The 23,917-nt window shown below is 36.0% G+C and overlaps 1 protein-coding gene across 1 annotated transcript in view; it reads left to right on the top strand.

The window, feature by feature from the left end:
- SGK1 (serum/glucocorticoid regulated kinase 1) overlaps positions 1 to 23,917 on the top strand; it is a 164,202-nt gene that overhangs the window by 101,043 nt on the left and 39,242 nt on the right. The window contains exon 3 of the mRNA XM_044677026.1: positions 18,942 to 19,017. Coding sequence (XP_044532961.1) covers positions 18,942 to 19,017 — 76 coding nt within the window. The remainder of the gene's footprint in view (positions 1 to 18,941; positions 19,018 to 23,917) is intronic.

Below are 23,917 nucleotides of genomic sequence, written 5' to 3'. Positions count from 1 at the left end.
TTTGGTAGGATGTCTCATCATTGTCATTTTCTTCAATGAAATTGTTGATTGTTTCTATGATTCCTTCTTTGACCAATTGGTTTTGAAGAATCATATTATTTAATTTCCAATTAGTTTTTGATTTTCCTGTCCAAGTGCCCTCACTCATTATTATTTTTATTGCATTATGATCTGAGAAGGTTACATTTATTATTTCTGCTCTTTTGCATTTGTTTGCAATGATTCTATGCCCTATAACATGGTCGATCTTTGTGAATGTGCCATGTGCAGCTGAGAAGAAGGTATTAATTACTTTTTAAAAAAATACAATAATCCCATTGGTATGCTCCTTTATTTCCATTAGAACTCTTAAGGTTCTTGACACTCTTATGGAGAAGCAGCATGGTATAAAGAATGATAGCCTGGGCAAAAAAAGATCGAATTGGAATTTTGCTTAATTCACTTACTATCTCTTGGACCCTGGACAAATCTCTTCATCAATCTTATCCTTAGTTTCCTTTGCTGTAAAATAGGAATAATAATTGGACCTATCTCACAAGGTTGCTGTAAGGATCAGATGAAATGAAACATGAAAAGTGTGTTTATAAACTTTAAACTGTTGTAACAACTTTGTTGTTACTGATATTTTTATTTTTTAAAGCATTGTTCAATATATTCTTAGTGGACTATCACAGATCTTTAGATGGCTAAAGAACTGAATTATCCTGGAAACAACCACAACTTTCAGTCAAGCTGATCAGACAGAAGGAGGTACCTTTTCTTTGCTAACAAGAAGGCAATGTAATTATGGTTAAAAATAATATCATTAACAATAATGAAGTGTTAAGGGCAGTTTCCTTAACATATATGTACCTGGTTCATTTCCTAACTGGGTTAGAAAACACATATGAAATCATTTGAGGTATCATTATTAGAGATAAAAGAATTACTTTGTTGGATGAGGAACATATCTCATTTAATATAGTATTCTGTTTCCATTACAAATATGTCAGAAGGTATGAATTTCCTCCTTGACATCAGTCTTAAATGCTAAGATGGGCTTATTTTGTCTCAGAAACCAGTCAATCAGTAAATGTGTGCTGGGCATTAAGCTAAGCCTTGGGGGTTTAAAAAATAAATAAATAAAGCAAAGTACAAACCCAGCTCTCAAGGAGCTCAGAATCTGAAAGAGGATAGAACATTCAAATTACATACAAATAAGCTATATACAAGAAAAGTGGAAATAATCAACAAAGAAAGGGAATTAAAATTAAAGGGGACTGGGAAGGGCTTACTATAGAAATTGAAATTTTATCAGGGACTAAAAAAGAAGCTAAGAAGCAAAGATGAAGAGGAAGAAAATTCCAGGCATGGGAGACAGCCAATGAAAATGAAGGAAGGGGCTGCTATGCTAGGTGGCTTAGTGGATAGAGAGCCAGGCTGGAGTTGGGAGGACCTGAGTTTAAAACTGGCCTCAGAAACTTTTTACCTGTGTGACTTTGGGCAAGTCATTTAAACCTATTTACCTCAGTTTTCTTATCAGTAAAATGAGCTGGTGAAGGAAATAGCAAACCACTCCAGTATCTTGGCCAAGAAAACCCTAAATGGGGTCATGAAGAGTTGGACATGACTGAAACAACTGAACAATAAAAAATGTGGGGCAAGGCTCTGAGCTGAAAGATGGAAAAGAGGAACCCATAGGAAGTTTGAGAAGTGATAAAAAAAAGTTTGGAAGATTCACTCTAGTGAATGGGATAGTGAGTTAATTAAGGAAATATCAAAGAATTGCCCTAAAGTAATGAGGTCTAGTTGAGATTATGTTACATAAATTTATAGGAGGCTCAATCAATTCTGTTTTGTGACTTTCTCCACCTTTGTTCAGCAGTATGTATATAGGACCAAAGATATGAGACAGTGAGAGTGATCCAAACCCGAAGCCTAGCAGAGCAAAATTATCAATAAAATAAAGTTAGGATGCAAGAGGAGTTCGGCTGGTATAGAGTTGAACTAGTTCACCAAAGGGTCAAAATGGTGGAGGGAGGAAAGTATAGGTAGTACAGATAAGGGAATTACAGAAGTCATGAGCATAGAATTGGTGCATTTATGGTTGATGGCAAGAGCAAAGGTATGATCATCTTTGTATGTAGCCATGTATGGCTCTCCTGCCCATGAATTCCAAGGTGTTCTGCTCTTCAGACAGAAACTAGACAGCCACTTGTGAATAGGATGGATTAGCTGGCCAATGAAGTCTCTTCCCATCTCAAATTCTGTGATTCTGTAAATTTGCTCAAACTCATTTCTCATCATAGATCTTCCTTCTAGAATTGGAAGGGACGTCAGAGATCACCCTATTCAACTTTCTTTAGACCTAGAGGATTAAGTAGTTTGCCCAAGAAAAAAAATTTTTCTTCATGTCTCTATCCTCAGAGCATTTTATCCTGAGATGGGTGAGTGAATACCTCATGCCATGCTATTACTTATATATCAATCCAGAGAATAATAAATAATCAGGGAGTCTATTCTCTTCTCTTCTCCAGGCCCCTCACCTCCAAGCAAACACACTCATTGCCTTTTTCTGATGGTTGTGAAATCTTCACCAGATTCCCTTTGTGCCAGATGGCCAACCCCCAGAGGCCTCAAAGCCGATGGGATCACTTGGATTCCAGATGTGCGTTGCTACTGTAGATCTGTGATTAACATAACTGAAACTCTCCCCTTCTCTTACCATTTTTTCTATCCCATAAATTGTGCTCAATGGCATCCTTCTTTATGATTCTTGTAAGGAAGGAATTTTTTTATTTCAACTCTGCTCTTTCTAGTAGACTTAATACAGTATTTAGGACTTTATTTTCCATGAAACGGCCATAACGAGTTAAAACTTTGTTGATAAAAGGCTGAATTCTAAAAATCCCATTAGACTATTAGCTAATAAGATGCATGATGTTCATCTTGAGTAATGGAATTCCCAGATCTCAGAATTCCTCAGTGTCTTCTATCTTAATACAAGGGATTTGTTCTGTATCCAATTATATTCTCTCCCTATTTTCAAAATAACTTTTTGTGAGTTAGTCAATCCATTGCATTTTGATATCCGAAAAAAATTTTACACTAATTTGCTCCAGATTTGAAAAATTCTTCCTAAAAGAAACCTGTATTATTTTCCCAGTTGTGCTCATTAAAAGCACTGATTATTTCTGTGCTGGTGAATAAAGAACATCTTCTACTATATGAAAGATTTTGTCAAATTTATCTTGGTTTTATTTATACCTTTTATTTTTATTTCACATTCTTTTTGGAATATATCCCTCACTCCTCCTCTATGCAGAAAATTATTCCTTATAACAAAGAAAAATGTTTTAAAAAGAAGGGGATAGCAAAGATAGAGCTCTGGGCCTCAAATCAGGAAGACTCATCCTTATGAGTTCAAATCCAGCCTCAGACACTTTCCAGCAGTGTGACCATAGGCAAATCACTTACCCTATTTGCCTCAATTTCCTCTTCTGTAAAATGAACTAGGGAAGGAAATGGCAAACCACTACAATATCTCTGCCAAGAAAATTCCAAATGAGGTCACAAAGAGTCTGGCATGATTAAGCAACAGCAAACAATAAAGACATCTGAGTCTAATAGTGTTTGTAGTATTCTACAACCATCACCACTCACTTTCTACAGGGAAGTTTTATAGGGCTCAAAACCAATCTGATGAATTAGGGGAATAATATGAAGGAATTTATCTTTTTAAATTCCCAACTTAAAAAACCTACAAATCAATTTTTTGGACTCCATTCTTCATTTTCCTAAATTCTAATATGGTATGAATTTCTGACAGGTAGTCACAGACTGTCAGAAATCCCCTTTCTTTATATAGTATTGAGTATAACTGATGCTAGAATAGAGGCTTACCTCATACTTTAAGCTAGCTGGCTTTGCCAAAGCAGAGGCCCCTATCTGATTCCTGTCATTTGAAGAGATTATTTAGCCCAAATCTCTTCCAGTTCCAAAATTCTATGTGTCTCTAAGTGTTGATGGCCACTTTGGCAATTTGTAGATTCTGTCCACATCTTATATAAGAGAATTGAGCTTGGCCAAGATTTCAAAACAAACAAACAAACCTCTTATCATGTTTTTCAAATCTAGAAGGTGAAAAACTAGCAAAAGGCTTATATTCCATATGCTACGTGATCTTTTCCAAGAGATGTCTAAAAGCTTTTACGACCCTCTTGTAACATTTTAAAGAGAAATTTACTTCATTGTGGTCTTTTAGTAAATGTTCTACATGAATACTACAATATGAGATGACCAATTGTCCCATGAAATGATCTATCTTGTCACTTTGGTATACATGATAAAGTCACCCACATTATTGTTGTTGTTGTTATCAGTACCAATGGGAGGAACATCTACTTTTGAGTTCATGGGAAACTTCAAATGTGAGGACTTTCTACTAAAGCAGATCAGCAATTTAGGGTCTTAGGGATTTGTCTAGGGGACACCAAGAGGTTAAGTGACATTTCCATGGTTATACATTAATTATGTGGCAAAGGCAAGATTGGAACCTAGATCTTCCTGACTCCAAACTCAGTTCTCTATTGATATTACATCATGCCATTCCTTGATAATAATAATAATCAACATCTATATAACACTTAAAATTTTATGAAATAGTTTACAATTTGAGCCCCATAAAACCCTGAAGGGAAATATTATTTTTGCCATTTTTTAAAATTGAGGCAATTTAAGTTGTTTTACTCATTTGCCTATATTCACAATGTTAAATGTATAGGAGGCCGGATCAAACCAAAAATACCAGTGTAATATTTCCCCCATACACACCAAGCTTCATCTCTATTTACCTCTTCAAGGAGAATCAGGGCATCATCCTTCCATTTTTTTAAAATCCTTACCTTCTGTCTTGGAGCCAATACTCCAAGGCAGAAGAGTGGCAAGGGTAGGCAATGGGGGTCAAGTGACTTGCCCAGGGTCACACAGCTGGGAAGTGTCTAAGGTCAGATTTGAACCTAGGACCTCCCGTCTCTAGGCCTGACTCTCAATCCACTGAACTACCCAGCTACCCCCTCATCCTTCCATTTTGGCTGCAACTCTCTTTCATCCTTTGCTTCTTTTATAATAAAAATTATAGTAAAATATATAGTAAAAAGTTTGATATGATTCAGTTCCCTTAGATGTATGTCTCGATTCATTTGGTTAATGGACATGGATTTTATACTTAAAGCATACTTCTGGGCAATTTCTACTTCCTTTGCCACCTCTCTGCCACTATAGCGATAGAATCAGAAGGGATTCGCTCATGACTGAGAATCATTTTTTAGGCATTTTTCAGTCATAGGTTGTTATGGTTTGCAATAAATAATTCATTATTACATTATGACCAACTGCCAGGTGATGAGATTTTCAATGAGTTATTTAGGCTTGACTTCAGAAAGACTATATCTAAGTCAGTTGCTGAGACTATTTTTCAAGCCTTTTTAGTATGGAAGAATTGATTTGAATGACACAGATTTTGAGAACGTAGGGTCACCTGATGTCATCGTAAGACACTTGGAGTTATAGATTGTGTACATGCACATGGCATAATGCTCTATGTATAGGAGCACTCCTGCAAACACAAAAGGAATGAATGAATTCTCTCATGTGGAGTCACTGTTCGGACTGGCAAGAATGGCTTCCTGCTACCTCTTAGACTCCTTTGTACTTTTTATCATCCTAATTGGATTTATGTTCAATAGCTCTAGGGGTATACAAATCTAATATTAAGCATAAAAGGAATCACCTTTAGTTCAATTCTATAATCACTGGACAATTACTACTACAATTATAACTGATTCATGACAATTCTAGCCCATAGTTTCTCCTAGAGTGAAAGAGTTGAAAATAGACAATTAATAACTAAATCTCCTTAGCAACCAGGAGTGAGTACCCTCCTGGGCATATGAGAGAGAAGAATTGGACTCAACAAGTAAAGAAAATGGCCATTTGCAACACTAGGTATCTCATGCTTGGAAATACCCTTCCAAATGAGAATTAAAATATGTTTTGATTTGCTCCAGAGCTGTTGCCTAGGGAAGATCACTGATTAATAACACTTCAAGTCACCTTTCTACAACTAATGGCTAAAACAGGAGACAATTGTCTATAGTAGCAGTTTCAGGAGTGAATGCATGAAACACTGTGTAATATGCTTTGGAAGTCCATAGCACTTTAAGCCTTTAAATTCTCTCACACTGAATTCCCAACCTAAGAAATTCCTCCCTCCTAGTTTACTCATCCCCTATTTTGGGGCAAACCTGCTAGCGCTAAATCTTCTTTGCCATCCATTTAAATACAAATAGATAAAATGAAGAATAATAAGATCTTTAGATAGCACATATATAGGGCTTTTTCATGCACATGACCTTGGACTGGTATGGTTGAGGTTTCTGATCTCAAAGTCAACAATGAAATAAATCACATTTTTTTTTATTTTTTAAACCCTTAACTTCTGTGTATTGACTTATAGGTGGAAGATTGGTAAGGGTAGGCAATGGGGGTCAAGTGACTTGCCCAGGGTCACACAGCTGGGAAGTGTCTGAGGCCGGATTTGAACCTAGGACCTCCTGTCTCTAGGCCTGGCTCTCAATCCACTGAGCTACCCAGCTGCCCCCAATCACATTTTTTTTTTAAAGTGTTGCAGATACTCATTTTCCTGAAAGCTACAAGGCAGGAAAAGAAGAGGCAGTTGGGGATTTCTTTTTTATATAAAGAGAAAAAAAAGTTTTTCTTAACAACAAAAAAATTGTCTCTCTACCATCCTCCTCCCCAAAGTTCTCCTTTCAGATATATTTCACTGGATTTAGAAGAGCGTCTTTTTCTTTGTAAATTGAACTAGAGCTTTATTTTTCTATTCTTTAACAGAAACAAAATGGCAGGACAACTAGGTAGTACAATGGATAGAGCACCAGGATTGGAATTAGGATACCTAGGTTCAAACTGGCCTCATGTACTTTCTAGATGTGTGACTGGGTAAGTCACTTAACCCCTCTTTGTCTAACCCTTGACTTTGTGTCTTAGATCCTATATAACTAATATATCTAAATAAGGGTCTTAAAATAAAAGAAATAAAGAAGCAAAATGGCAATATAGAAGGATGGAAAGAAACTTCTGATTTCCAGTTTGGGAGTCAGAGGATCTTGGTTCATATCTAAGCACTGTCACTGTGACATGCAAGTTCCTTAATCTCTGTCTTCAGTTTCCTCATCTAGAAAATGAAGGAGTTGGACTAGACAATCACTGAATATCATTCTGGTTCTATAATTAAGAAACTGCTCAACTGGCTGCTAGACTTGGAATCAGGGAGAACTAGATTCAAATGCTGCCTCTAACATTTGCTAGGATCCTGAGAGAGAATTTAACCAGTCTGAGTCTCAATTTTACCATTTGTAAAACAGAGTTGATAATATCTATAGTACCTTCCTAACACATTTATTATAAAGCTCAAATGGCAAAATGATTATAAAACATAAGTGTATATGGAGGGAAGCCATCTTGCCCTTTGAAGAGTCTAGTTCTCCCTGCCTTCTCTGATTCAGCTGCCTTGGTCACTGAGTTCTTCTAGACACCCTGGCTTCAAAAAGCCATTCTACAAGAAATCAGAAAGACTTAGGGCTGAAAGGGACTATAAGGGTTCACTTAGTTCATTTTTACAGCCTCAGGCAGGACCACACAGAATCTATTTTATTTCTCAAGTCTCTAGAGAAAGAGATTCCATAACCTCCCTCTGTAGTTCATTTTAATGTTAAACAGTCCTTACTGACTTTCTTGGGTTTTACCCAAATCCCTGAAGCCCATTTGCTCTTGCTCTGTCCTCAGTACAGATGGCCAACAGTCCCCCACAAATAAGAAGAATGTAGTTAAGTCATCACTCTACTTTCTCTTTGGACTCAGTAATAACAGTTCATTTTACCTATCTTTATTGATCTTCTTTTCCAACACTTAAATCATCTTACCATTTGGGGCCTTCTTTTCAAAGTTGTTTCCAAGTTCTTAATGTTCTTCTCTGAGACCCACAGTTTGAATATACATCTGACTACTAAGTACTGAGTTAGGGTTGGCTACTAATTCTTCTACATTTTAATCCTGTTTATGCGTTATAACAGAATATAGAGCTGTGTGTGTATGTGTTTTAAAACTACAGTATTGTTGACTTAAATGATCCTGTTATCTTGCTCTTTTGAAAAATATATACATTTGCATAAAGCATTCCCATCTTTTATTTTTGTATTCTACCACCCTTTGACCCACCCCCATCCATAATAAACAATAAACAGCCTGCCAATGTTCAAATATAGGCATGTTTATAGAGGAGCACTGGGCTGAGATATAAGAACTTCCATATTGGATTTTTTTTTTAGAAACCATCACATCAATTAAAATTGTTACAAGATTTTTTCCCCCTGTTTTCTACAAAGATAATGCTTTTATAGGCTCCATTTCCCCTCTATTTAATTTTGGCAGAATTTTCCATTTTTCTTGTTTTTCCAGCAAAATTCTGGCAGAGGGAGATCTGAGAAAAAGCTGTATAATACTAAGGCAAAAAGTGCGCCAATTTAGTTTGGCATCTGCTTGATTAGAAATGAATCTGGAGCGGTACAAGTGTTTTTGGCTATTTCTGCATAAATGCTATTTAAATCCCAGGTTTTCTTTTTTTTCAAGTGGAATAAAAAATGATTACAACACATGAAGTCTGCAATTTGTAATTCATTAGTCTCTCTGAAGGCCTCTGCTCCAGAAAGAGAGTAACCGAGAATAACCTTATCTGGCGTATGTTGTTTGCTGTGCAGTGTCCAGTTACTATGTCCAGAAGATAATAATCCCCACAGAGTGTGTTGTCCTGGCAAGTGGACTTTCATTGCCTTTAAGCAGGAGAAACATCATTAAAGAAACAATCCAGTCTAATCAGTAGAACTTGGGGAAAAACTAATCCTGGTCCTACAAGAGTGTCCTCCAAAAACAAAGGAAGCTTTGAGTCCTCCTTTCCCCTCTGACTACACAGGCACTTCTTGGTCTTACACTTACAAAATAAGCTCCTGTGTAATGATTCCCAAGTGATGAGAAAAGGAATGATTCAAACAAAATCTAATTGAAGATTGAATTGGGTACGTGTCAAATCCAGATCATTTATTATTCTATGTGGAGGTAAGTCATGGGGGTATAGCCAATAACTTGAACCTAATTTTTCCTGAATGCAAAATATATCAACTAAACTATTCTGCTCCTCATTTAAATCTCATAACTGCTATTAACAACTTATTTGAATAACTTAGATATCATCTTCATACCATTTGGAGATGAAACTTAAAGGACAACAAATATATGTGAAATGGCACAAATCTACCAATAGTTCTATGATCACCTAGTCTCATCTACATACTAGAAGAATATTACTTAACAATACTAAGTCTGGAAGTGCAATTGGGCTTGGTCAAAAATATACAGAAAGAGAAGAGATGAACTAGATTTGCAGAATGAGATAATTCTGGATATGAGCAATATGGGAATTTGGTTTGTTTGAGTACTTGTTACAAGGATCTTATTTTTCTCTCTTTTTGGTGATGGAGTGATGGAAAGGAGAGAAAGTAATTGCTTAATTGAAATATATATTTATTTTAAAACTATGTATATTTGCACACACAAATATATATGTATATATATATATAAAACCAATGCTGAAAATGACACAATTTTACTCAGAAAGGAAATTCCTTCCCAAAAGAATACAAAAGATCCTTCCTTGCTTCTTCATCCTCTAAAACCTGTCTCCAATGTCAACTCAACTAAAACATCTTTCTTCAAAGTTACTAATGATGTCTTGATTGCTAAATCTGATAGCCTTTTCTTAATCTTCCTTTTCAACATCTCTGCATATTTTGACACAACCACCATATCCTCCTTGATAATCTTTCTGATTTTTCATGACATTATTCTCTCTTGGTTCTGTTTCTACCAGTATGATCACTCCTCAGTCTCCTTTTGCTGGGTCATCATTTATGTTCCTCCTCTTAATTATGTGTGTGCCTCATTTCTTTGTCCTGGTCTCTCTTCTTGTCTCTCTCTAAAATCTACTTTATGACCTCATCAGAACTCACATGTTTAATTAAGATCTCTATGTATTTGAATCATATATATATATATATATATATATATATATATATATAATCCTAGACTCTTTTCTGAATGCCAACTCTGAATTTGGACTGGATATCCAAAGGTATCTCAAACTCACCATTTCCAAAATAGAACTCACTATCTTCCTTCCTCTCCACTCCCACCCCCAAAAAATTTAGACTCTTCTGAACTTCCTTGTGTCTGTTGATAACAACACCCTTCCTCCAGTTGCTGGCTTGGAACTTTAGTATTTTCCTTGATTCCTGACCCTTTTTTACCTCACATATCCAATCAGTTACCATATCTTGTCACCTCTAACTCTACATCATCTTTTGCATTTGTCGCCTGGTCCAACTCATTATCTCTTGCCTGAACTATTGTAATAGCATCCTAATTGGCCATCTACTTTGAGCATCTTCCCATTAAAATCTTTCTTCTATACAGCTGCTAAAGAGGTTTCCCTAAAGTTTCTGACCATATTACCACCCTATTCAATGTTGTATGTCACTGGATTTCAACAAGCTATTTCCCATAGTCCTACATTATATAATATGTACAAAACAGAAAAATATGGTATTCATATACAAGAGGTTAGTGATTGTTGACCTTGGGAAGGATTCCTAGGTAAGGAAAAGGAAAATGGACTCTTGATTCACTTAAAGAGAAGAGACAATATAACTTTTCTTTATCATTGAATTAGCTCAGAAGCCTTTTTGTTAAACCTATTGTTAGGATGGGGGTATGAGGGAGGAAGGATCATCAGAATAATACTTGACTTTGCACTAGAAGGAATCCCAAAGCTTGGTCTTGCTTAAATGTCTTCAGGGAATATACTTTATGAAGAATTTCTTTGGGTTTTTATTGGGAAGTATGTTTAGTAAAAAGAAAATCTATCCATTTAAAAAATTATTAAAACTCCCCAAATTTTATACAATTTTAATCAACAAATATTTCATTGAGGACCTTGTGTTGTGTTTAGAACTATGTTCTGGTGGATAAAATAGAAATAGAATATGTGGTCCATGTTTTCAAGGAACTTTCAAATTAATGGAGAGATAAGACTAACACACATGATATAGTTTATATTTAGTGTGGGCATAAAATTTTTACCAGGAAAAGGAACTCATGAACGTTTCCAGCTATTCCACAATTTATAATTTTAGAAAGTTACCTGCCATATTGAGATGTTAAATTAGTCGCTCATAGTCACAAAGTTAGTATATGTCAAAAGCAAGACCTGAACCCATATCTTTTCAAATGAAAGACCACATCTCCAGCCAATAAACCATCCTGCCTCTCATGAAGACTATTCACTAAATTGTGTAGTATAAACTGTAAGTGCTATAATTCAAAGGTGAGAGAGATTAATGTAGACCAAAGTAATAAGGGAAGGCTTCCTAGAGGACACAAGATTTATAAGTATCATATAAACTTGAAATGGCCTTTTGGATTTTTCCCCCCAGAAATTTCTCTAAAAGACCAGAGTTTTTATACTAATTACTTCCCAGAAATTATGAGCTTAAGTAACCAATATAGATTAGAACCTATAACTTTTAGAATGTAATACTGAGTCAAACCATCTATTATTCCACAAGTCACATAGTTTTTATTCCCAGGTTGCTCTCATACTTATTTCTTTTGGGATCCAACCCACAGAAATGTGAAGATATGCTGGAAAACAAAATCATTATAAATGTACAATTTATTTTCCTAAACAAGAAGGAAAGAAATAAGAAGAAAAAAAAGAGAAAAGTCATCCAGTCTGGATGGAAATCTACCAGCATCACTAGTCATCATAAAAAATGCATCCATGAGCTTCTTGCTCACGCAAAGAATGCACTTTATTTCTGTCAGGTATCCTTTCTACATGTGTTTCATATCAGACATTAAGGAAGGCAACTGAAATAAAGAAAACATTTGCTGGATCTGTAGTGAATCCTCCAGCACATCTGGGATCCTTTGTAAAAAATTAGCTTAGCATCCTGGACTCTCAGGATGGCCAACTTTTTAAATGATTTTGCAGGAACCACTTTTTTTGCAAGCCCAAAGACAAGCCAAAATCTTGAAGAGGCTTTTAGAACTCTGGACCAATTAATAGAGTTCTGTCCCATTATATGAGGAAAACAGTAAGCAACCAACATAGACATGACCATTTTAAAAAATGTATAGATTAAACCATTTTGTGAAAGTTTAACATTAGCCTATACCCTCCTTTTTTGATAGCCAAGACAACCTTTGGACTTTAAAAGAAAAAAAAAAACATTTATTAAAACTGAAGCTTATTTCTTTCCCCATCCTCTTGTTGAAAAGGGAAGAGACAAAGCTTTTTGCTTATCTGTAAACAAGGCTCTTAAAATAGTGGGATAAAGAAAAGTGGACCTGCACATCATGTAGCCATTCCCAAAGTCTCATGATTTTGTTCAGAAGATCCCCTTCTTGTCCAGAGTGGAGTTAGAGTGCTCCATTCAAGAGGCTTGGAAAAGGGAGGTCATAAAGAGCATAAATTGGAGTACTGGGAGGAAATAGGGACTTTTTTCTGTGGATTCCAAAATGAGAAGGTGGGTTGGCTCTAAGAAAGGAAGGAGGCTGGTCAAACATTCTGTTGCCTTCTTTTTCTCTGGCTCACTTTTTATTATTTAATAAATAATTATAAATTAAGATATAGTATCCAGAAAACTTAAATCATAATAATTCAACTCAATAAGCATTGATTAAACACAAGAGACCTTGGGCTAGGTACTGAAGATAGAAACATAAAAATGAAACAAGCATTGCCCTCAGGGAACTGACTTTCTACTGGAGGAATCCTATAACATGGAGACAAAACCTAAAATAAACCTCAGTGGGATATAGAACTGCATAATTGAACTATCTTTTTTAACAAGGAAACAAATTTTCAATTGGGCTAATGTACCCATAATCTTATACCCAAATTCCTTTTTGTTTTTTTCCAGATCTATAACACCTTTCTATAAGTGTCTGTGGGCAGGAAATCCAAGTGACATTTTTCATTTGTAGTAATTAAAAGCATCCACTAGATTTTTCTTTTCCCTATACAGACCTGCACTGGAAATTTTTTTCAACTCAGTCCTAGAATAGCAGTAGTCACTCATTCATTGTCTATTTCTCTTATATACACCCATATTTTCCCCAAGTACCACAAGACCCAAGTCTTAGGCATTTGTCTGAACAGGACTTCTTAGATTGGTTGAAGGAAAACCCAATGAGGGTGTTTGTACACAGAGAGGCCTCTGTGCCTGTTGAATTGAGGGTATGTCTCTGTAGATAGATGAGTTTGGAAAAGATTTTAGAGTGGTTTCCAGAAAGGATTATGTATATCAGAACAACTAGACCTGAAGGTGAATATAATAATAATGATAACAATAGCTCACATTTATATAGCATTTTAAGGTTAATAACATATTTAAAACTGGCAAAGACCTTTACATATTTTGTAGATCCTCACAACTCCTCTGTAAGATAGGTGCTATTATTACTCCATTTTACAAATGAGAAAACTGATGAAGTGACTTGCCCATGGCCACACAGCTAATAAATATCTGAGCCTGACTTTGTATCTGAACTCTTCCTATTTCCAAAACCAGAAAGCTATCAACTACACCACATTGTCTTTTACTTAATGTCTCTCATACGTTGTGCTCCATTAATTTTTTTCAATAGATTATTGTTTGTGCTTTTCAGTATTTTTCTGTGCGTGGAAATGTGTGATTCAATTGGCAGAAAAATGTAGTGCTAATAGTTACCTACTATCCAGCTAGGCCAGACTTGTTTCCAAGAATGACTTCCCCTAGTCCTAAGAATATAATTTATTTCAGCTTTATAATTCTTATTTGCTTATTCTCAGTGTTGAGCATTGTGGTTAGTAATAAATGCAGAGAAGATAAATGCAAGTGTATATTTTCATTTCTGTTATTATTATGTGGTCATTTGCTTGCATATTCATCAGAGATTAAGGCAAAATATTGCTAACAAAAATCCCAACATTTATTGCCTATATTTTGATTTGCCTTTTCCCAAGTATAAAGAGCCTAATTTACTTGACTATATGTACTTTTTCTAAAATGTAGCTATATTACTTTGAACAAGTCATATCATTTGTTGGGATCTCTAATTTTTTCATCTGAAAAACAAGAGAGTGGAATAGATGATCTCCAATGTCCCTTTATAGTCCTAAAATGCTATTCTTTATGGGCTTAGGCTCTTATTATGGGATATTTTTATAAGTGTTATGATGGTAGATGTCAGAATCACTTATGTTGTCCATTTACAGAGCTTCAAAGCTTTCAACCAGGAATTAAATGATTCTGTTTAGTGTCCAGTACATAAAATATTTAGATAGTCGAATGAATGAATGGACCAAGTGTCAGGTGAAGCCTGTGTCATTGATTTTTTAAATAAAAATCAGGTCTGCTTAATATGTTTTATGTGTCCCTTAATCAGGCACCTTGCGGATATGTGAGAGAGTCCCTCACCATCACCTTTTGGCTGAAATATTACAATACCCTTCTGGATGGTCTCAAGTATGTCCCCACCCTTATCCTATCCTCATTCTTCTTGACCTTTCTGCAGTTTTTGACACTGACAATCCTTGTACTCTCTTCTTTCTAGATTTTCATGGCATTATTCTCTTTGGGTTTTCCTCATCCCTGTCTGACCAGTCCTTGGTCACCTTTGCTGGATCATCTTATAAGTTCCAACAACTAACCAGGGGTGCTCCCCTAGACTCTAAACTGAACCTTCTTCTTTTCTCTTCTCTATTATTTTGCTTGATCTCATCAGCTCCCATGGATTCAATTATTATCTTGATACAGAAGATCCTACAATCAATTCTATCTAGCCTATCCTTTATCCTGACCTCCAGGCTCCCATGTTTTATTGCTGTTGGACATCTTGAACTGGTTGTTCCATAGACACCTTAAAGTTAGCATATCCAAAAGTGATCTCATTATATTTTCCCAAGACCCTCCTTTCATTCTAACTTTACTGTTCCTCTTGAGGTTATTACCACCACCCTCCCATTCAAGGCACCCAAACTTGAAACCTAAGTGTCATCTTCAACTCCCCTCTTTCACCCACCATACCTGACCCCCAAATGCCCTTTTCCAATCTGTTACTAAATCTTGTCTAGTCTACTTTCATGTCTTTTGTATAAATCCAACTTCTCCCTTTTTACACAGTTGCCATCTTGGCTCAGGTCCTTATCACCTAATGTCTGGACTATTGTAATAATCTTCTAAGTAGCATCTCTGTTTTTCCCCCATTTCAATCCATGACTACATTTGACTGCCAATTGGTCTTCCTAAAATTTAGGTCTAACCATGCCACCTCCCTCTTCAACAAATTCCAAAGACTCTTTAATACCTCTGAGGTCAAACAGGAAATTCTCAGTTTGGCATTTAAAGCCCTTAACAATTTGGCATCTTTGTACCTTTCCAATCTTTCCATACTTCACTACCCTATCTATACTTATAATGCAATGTGACACTGGCTTCCTTATTCTTCTTCCAATCCAATACTCAATTTCCAGACTTTATTCCCTTTTTACCATCTGTCTCCCATCCCAAGAATGCTCCTTCTCATCTCAGGTGCTGACCAACCTGGCTTCTTTTAAGTCTCACTTCAAATCTTGTCATCTGTAAAAGGTCTTTCCTGCTTCCCCTCAGTGCTAGTGCCTTCCTTCTGAGATTATATCCAAGTTTTCATGCTACTTCCAATATAATGGTACAGATTACCTTCAGTGTATCTTGTTTGTACATAATTGCTTGCATGTTGTCTCTCCCATTAGAATATAAGCTCCCCCATGTCAAAGGCTATTTTTGACATAGTACCTACAATACAACATCTCTGTATTTAGTGTCTGTTTGTCCCAATCCATTCTTCTTACAGCTATCAAAGTGATTTTCCTAAAGCATAGATCCAACCATCTCCCTCTTCTGCCTTTAATATAAAAATTAGTTCAGTGAATAAAGAACCAAACCTAGAAATTGGGTTCAAATCTAACCTCAGATATTTCTTAGCTATGTGTCCCTGGGCAAGTCACTTAACCCCAATTTCCTGGCCCTTACCATTATTCTGCCTTGGAACCAATACTTAATAGTGATTCTAAAACAGAAGAGTTTCCAAAAAAATAATAAAATAAAAATTAACTCCTGTGCTTGGCATATGAAGCTCTTCACAGTCTGACTCTCACCTATATTTCCAGGCTAATGACATATTACTCTCCCTCACACATTCTACAATTCTGTCCATCTGACACACTTGCTATTATGGGTCCCTGACATGGCTGCTCCCGCCTCTATCTATGTCTTTGTACAAGCCATCTTCAACACCTAGAATATTTTTCCTTTTCACCTTCACCTTTTAGAAGCTCTGGCTCCCCTCAAGGCTCAGCCCAAGTCCCATCTGCTTTCCAATGCCTTTTCTGATTCTTCTAAGTGGTCCTTTCCAAATCGCTGTGCATTATTTTGCATATATCCTATATTTATATATCTGTGAACATGTTGTTTCCCTTATTAGTATGTAACTTCCTGGAAAATAGAGGTTGTCCCACTTTTGTATTTGTTATCACCAGTGCCTAGCAAAGTACTCAGCCCATATTGGCCCCTTAATAAATGTTAATTGGCTGAGCTCACATTTATATAGCAATATACGTTTTATAAATTACATGCATGGGGGCAGCTAAGTAGCACAGTGGATGCAGTGCCAGGTCTGGAAGTTGGGAGGAATAGGGCTCAAATCTGGCCTCAGACACTTCCTAGCTATAGGACCCTGGTCAAGTTACCTAATCTCAATTGCCCAACCCTTACCATTCTTCTATCTTGGAACTGATACTAAAGCAGAAGCTAAGAGATTTTTAGAAAATAAATGAATGTTAAAAATAAAGTACCATAGGGGGCAGCTGGGTAGCTCAGTGAATTGAGAGTCAGGCCTAGAGATAGGAGGTCCTAGGTTCAAATCCAGCCTCAGACACTTCCCAGCTGTGTGACCCTGGGCAAGTCACTTGACCCCCATTGCCCATGCTTACCACTCTTCCACCAAGGAGCTAATATACAGAAGTTAAGGGTTTAAAATTTTTTTTTAAAAATAAAGTACCATAATCCCTTCTGTATCACAGAGGTTACAGATGAGGCACCCCCTCCCACCACCACTGCAATCTGGAAAATCCTAGTAAAATTTTCAGCCTTCCCTTCATACCAGAGAAATCTGAATTTTTTTCTTTTTCTTTTGCGGGGTGTTTATAGTACCTTATTGTAAATTTTGGTTAAGTATGCATTTCAGAGTTTTTAAACTTTTTCTGTGTCATCTACTGGCTTTCACATGTCATCTGTGGCTTCGACAAAATTCCCACTTAAGTTCTTCTGCTGACCCATGATATGTTGAAACTGCTATTTGGAAGGGATAACTGTACATATATAATTTAGTTTGATCCTGTGAGGTAGATGCAATAATTATCTCCATTTTAAAGATGAAGAAACTGAGGTTCAGAGAAGTGGATTGTGACTTGCTAAAGATCACACAGCTAATAAGGCAATATTTTATTTATTACCTCCCTACCCTGAGCAGGAAGTAGCCTGACTACCTAGTTCATGACATCTTTATCCTGTAGAGTAATAAGAATTGGAAAAACAAAACAAGTATCTATAGTTCACTTGAAGAAGCCTCAAACACTTAGCATTGCAACTTCTCAAATTGCTCTGCCCATGATCTTTAGCAATCACAGAAAAATGAAAATTAGCTGAAAAATGTAACAAAAGGAAACAAAAAAGCCAAGAAAAGAAATATGTATTTCAAGTGGGCATTTTTTTCTTTAGCACCTACATTTCAGTTAACCTTACTCCATGTGATTATAATTTCCTCTGGGCGAAAACTGAGTCTGCCAAGTTCTGTATCTACACCATGTGTTGTAAGGGCTTTAAGCATTATGCAATTGAGGAAGGATAAATAATTAGCTCTAACTCATATAAAGAGCTATTGGCAGTGCCCAGGAGGGCAGAGGAGTGACCGCTGACCCTACTCTAATTTTGCCAGACCAAATTTCTGCTGTCCTTGTTTGAATGAGGATACAGGCAGCCAAAAACAGCTAAGTGAACCATGTAGTTTTGGAAGCGTTCTGTGGAGCAAGACATGGTGCCCACTTTATTGAGCCCCATAGTTTCCCCACCATGGAGAAGTTTGTAAGAGTCTACTAAAACAGGTGGGAAGAATTCCTCTCCCAGAGTGGGAGAGGAAGAGGAAGGAATTTACTAGATGAACCAAATATTAGCCACTTCTTTACTAAATGTTATGTGATCTAGATACATTGTGGCAGAGCAAGTACAAACCTAAAAATTCTATCACTCACCCAAAAGCCACTAGAATCATTGCAAGGGGAGCACTTGCTCAGATTACTCCAATATGGCAGAAAGAAAAGGGTATTAGAGTCAGAGTCAGATAATCTGAATTCAAGGGACAGTTAGGGGGCACAATGGATAGAACGCAAGACTCATCCTCCTGAGTTCAAATCTGGCCACAGACACTTTCTAGCTGTGTGATTCTGGCAAGTCACTTAACCCCCATTGCCTAGCCCTTACTGCTCTTCTACTTTAAAACTGATTGATTCTAAGACAGAAGGTAAGGGAATTTTTTTGTTTGTTTCTTAAAACTCTTACTTTCCATCTTGGAATCAATATCATATATTACAAACATATTGAATCAATATCATCTAGTACAAACACCTCAGCAGTACAGGCATCTGAGACATCATAGTATCACATTATGTTGTTCTTCCTTGTGTTTTATAGATGAAAGAGCCGGGTAATAAAGCCGACATCCTGACTAAGACTGACCCAAGAACTTTCTGGAATAACGATGACTCAGGTACTAATGGAAAATCACCATCAGAGCATGTGTGCACACAGGGGTATAATTCTACCAGCAATCCCATGAATGTTGGGGATAGAAAGGTAGGGAGAGCCAAAACAGGTAGCAGTGGTTGTGATCTTAAATAGTGTCATGTTAGGAAATTAGATTCTAAATTCAGACTTTATTGAAAATTTAAGACAACAAAAGCTAAATCATACTTTGGGGACTGGCCCAAAACGTTGCTATTTGTTGGTAAATGCAGTGTTATAGCAGGTGAGATTTATCTTCTCATAATGCACAGATTCTCTAATCTCTCTTTCTTACCACAATATCAAAGCACAAGACTATTATCAAACACCTTTCCTAAATTTCAGAACCCAGTTTCTAGAAAATTTCCTATTTAAAATCCTACGGGCAGCCAGATAGCACAGTAGATAAAGAGCCAGGCCTGGGGTTGGGAGAACCTGGGTTCAAATATGGCCTCAGATATTTCCCAGCTATGTAAAACCTGGGCAAGTCACTTAACCCCATTTGCCTAGCCCTTTTCCTTCTGTCTTAGAATTGTTACTAGGTCAGAAAGTAAGAGTTTAAAAAATAAAATAAAATCCTATTAGTCCACTGGCAAAATAAGAAAAATGAAAACAGAAGGATGTGGTTTCCTAATGATTGGCCACTCAGAGAAGAAAACATTCCTGTATCCCCACTGGTTATGCTCAGGTCACTTGCCTTTTTAGGTACACTGATTATTCATCAAATAAGTGAATAATATCAGATCCATACGTTCTTTTTTCAGTGTATTTATGGTTCTTTCCTAAGAAACAGGAATTTGTTGGTTGTTGTTCACATCCATTTTAGAAACAGAGAGAAGATTACAAATCTAATGGATAGCCAGAGGCAAGACTCCCAAATGGGAAAATAAATATTTCTAAAACATTACTTGATCTAGAAATAATTGAACAGTAGTGATATGGGAAGAAAAAGGACCCAAGATGCAAGTGGAACACATGGTCCAAAACTGACACGGTCCTGACTTAATATGGCCAATTTACTTGAAATAATGGTGGCTAAATATCTACAGAGAGGCAGTGATCCTGTGCAAGAAGACTATAAATTACTTATTATTTTGTGTAAGCAAAAGACAATCTATTTATTACACACTTTCAGCTCTCTAGTGGCAAATCTCATGAATGTTTTAGAAGAATTGTTAATCAGCTGTAGACGTGACCAATTTCCACTCAAACTGAAATGACAAAGGAAAATGACGCTAATCATATTTTGCTAATTGAGTGTCTTATAAACAACTTAACATCTAAACACATAAATGTCAACTATCATTATTATTGGTGCCAGAGCAGGGCAGAATTAGAAGCAGTTGGGGGAAGGTGCAAAAGGGCCATTTGGGGCTTGATGAAAGAACTATCCACAAGTTTTTCTTTTGCACTATAAAATGTCTCAAGCACTAATGGCTAGTTTATTCTAGAGAAATCATTTTCTTGACAGTACTTTTAAAATGACAGTTGAAATTCTTATGATTCCAAAACAGAATTCTGCTGTTTTCCCACATATTTCTTTACTTTAGTCCTAACCAAAGCCAGTCAGGAACAAAAAGAAGGAAATTAAACGAATCTCTCAATCACAATAAATAAAGCAGAACACCACTGTGTGTGATGGTACATGAACTTTGTTTCCTGAAAACTTCATAATTTTAAATGTATTACATTTTTAAAAAACCAACCCTACCTATCAAGATGTTGAAATAAATGGCTATCTAGACTAATCTCTCAATGACAAAACTATAATAGAAAAGAGTATTCTTTTAAAATTATCCTGGAAAACTATTTCTTTTTTCCCCAATATGGAAAGATTTTTGTTTAAAAAATTAATATCTTCATTATTAGTATGCCCCTTCTTCTACTCCTATCAAAAGAGCTATCTATCCCTTATAACAAAGAACTAAAAAGACACATGGGGAAAAAAAGCATTTTTGCAAAACCAAGACATCTATCAAATCCAAGAGTTTTTGCATGTGCACACAAACACACACACATACACATATATACCCCTAAATCTGCAGAAAAGCAAGAGAAACACAGTTTTATATTCTTTTCAAGGTCAGTCTTTCTTATTTACAATGACATCATTTTTGGCTTCAATTTTTTTGTTCTTTCCATTGACATTGCTCTATCTGTGCATATTGTTTTCCCAGTTCTGCTTCTTTCACTTTGCCTCAGTTCATGAAAGCCTCCCCAGCTTCTCTGTATTCTTCATATTCATCACTGTTTATAGTGCAGTAGTTTTAAGGTACCATCACTTATTTATCTATTTCTTTTTTCTTTTTTTTTTTTTTTACATTTTTAAACCCTTAACTTCTGTGTATTGGCTCCTAGGTAAGCATGGGCAATGGGGGTCAAATGACTTGCCCAGGGTCACACAGCTGGGAAGTGTCTGAGGCAAGATTTGAACCTAAGACCTCCCGTCTTTAGGCCTGATTCTCAATCCACTGAGCTACACAGCTGCCCCCTTATTTATCTATTTCTTAAACAATATGCACAGATATAATTTCCAGGTTTTTGCTACCCCAAAGAAAATACTACTATGAGTATTTTGATATATGTATACTTGATCTTTGGGAAGTATTTGCCCAAACTCTGAGTCAAAATGTGCAGATTATAATCACTTCCTTAGCATAAATCTAAATTGATTTCCAAAATTATTGGACCAATTTACAGCTCCAACCACAGTATAGTAATGGCTCTCTTTTCCCACAGCTATTCTAATAACGTATTAAAGCATCAAAGATCTTCCAGCTAATCAGAGATAAAAGCCTCAAGTAACATTCCGAGTAAATTCCTGCTTTCTGTATACCAGGAACATGTTTCCTGTTATAAATGTAACACTATTATTTATATTATTTATAAATTTAACACTATTATTGTTTAAATTTAGCATGATCCTCGCAATAAGAGAGAGATGGAATAATGGCCCGTCCTTCCCATTCCTACCTCCCACAATATGGCATTCTCTCAACCAAAAGTTTCAGAGCTTCTTCATTCAAGTAGGACAAAACACCATGTTATTGGGTAAATTCTAAGAGATGACAGGAGAAGCCCAAGAATTGTCTTATTTGGAGAATTTGCAGGCCCAGGGCAAGTAATGAGTTAAATTAGATGACCTACACTTTGCACAAGGATTCTAAGAGAGAAGGTAAAGGTTTAAAAAAAAAAGAAAAAAGGAAAGAAAAAGGAGGAGGGAAAAACACAAATGCCTTCTGGAATGATGACTTGTACTTCTTCAAAGGCCAAGTTTATGGCTTCAACTAAACTTAAAGAGATTCTAGGAGGAGCTCTATCCAAAGCATGGAAGGTCTTTCTCCACATCTCTTGACATTGAGTCCAATCTCACTAAACAGCTGATCCATTAACTGTCTTTGTCATGAAGATGCACTTTGCATTACCTGTAGTGTTCCCAATATTTGAATTCACACTGCTTCTTTTCATTGAGCTGGAACCACTTAGCATATGATAAATAATTATAATTTTGAATACTGGGAATTAGAATACATACAACCATTTCAGGGGATCCAATATTTGCACTAATCAGGACTTACCTGTGTGGCAGTTCTGTCCAATTTTGAGTTGATGAATAGGCTCACACCCCACACCCCTCTCTGTTGTCCTTTGGGCGCTCCTCAAATTTAATTCTTTGGAGAGTGTGGTGACTAAGAACCAGGAAGTAACAAAGTATATTGTTTCTAGGCATCAAAAAGAAAAAATCTGGTCATTGGCTTAAAGAAACTTGGAACCTAGCAAAGTAAACTGATATAGTTCTAAAATATTTGCAGCCACTGGCCCATTGGAACGAGGATAATTAATAAAATCAAGGCTAATACTAATATTAGGATTCATCACCACTTTTATTCGATTTAGCAAACATTTATTAATTTTCTAGTATGTTCAAGACTTTATGCCAGGATGTGGGAATAGAAGAGAAAAAGGAAATAGTCCATAGCTCAAGAGATTACTTTCTCTGTGTGTGTGTGTATATATATATATGTATGTATATATGAGGGGGAGGAGAACAGCAAAAATTACCAATTAGCACTATAAAATAAAACTTAAGAAATTTTCCCCCCAACTTCCTAGCTATGTGAGCCAGAGAAAATCATTTAAAAGTCACTTAAACTCATCTTCCAAGCCCTTGTCCTTCTGTCTGAGAGTTGTTACTAAGACAGAAAATAAAGGTATAGAGGAGGGAAAAATAAAGAAATAGTTTCCCCCACGATGCTATGCATATGTGGTCCATTTCAAAAGAGGAGATGCACATTAGTTGTTTATCATGTGGATCCAAATAAATGTTATTTGACCCTAAGGAACTTGTTTGTATTGTCCTTTCTCATCTCTCCCACCACAAAGATATTGGAACTTGACTGGTATACAGGGAGATTTGAAAAGCAATCTGGAATTGTAATCAAAGAGTTATAAAACTGTATATACTCTTTGACCCAGCAATATCAATATTAGGTCTGTTCCCCAACCTGATTAGAGAAAAGAATCTATATATTCTAAAATATTTATAACAGCTCTCTTTATGGTGGTAAAGAACTGGAAACTGAGGAGATACCCATCCTTGGGGAATGGCTAAACAAGTTGTGATATAGGATTGTGATGGAATACCACTGAGCTGTAAGAAATGATGAAAAGGTTAATTTTAGAAGAAAGCTAGCTTGGAATTTAAAACACAATAAAATAAAATGTTAATATATAAAAAATTTTAATATATATATATTATAAATATAGATTCAAATGAACCAATGATGGCAAAATTTTAATTTTTATTGGTTATAGCTGTCATTTTTGTCTTATAATTAATAATTGAAACCTATACATGTTGGTTTATTACTTAGTTATAATAGTGT

Source organism: Gracilinanus agilis, chromosome 4 (genome assembly GCF_016433145.1).
Source record: "Gracilinanus agilis isolate LMUSP501 chromosome 4, AgileGrace, whole genome shotgun sequence".
Taxonomy (NCBI): domain Eukaryota; kingdom Metazoa; phylum Chordata; class Mammalia; order Didelphimorphia; family Didelphidae; genus Gracilinanus; species Gracilinanus agilis.
Note: the sequence above shows the minus strand (reverse complement) of the source record. Positions and strands in the feature narration are given on the sequence as shown.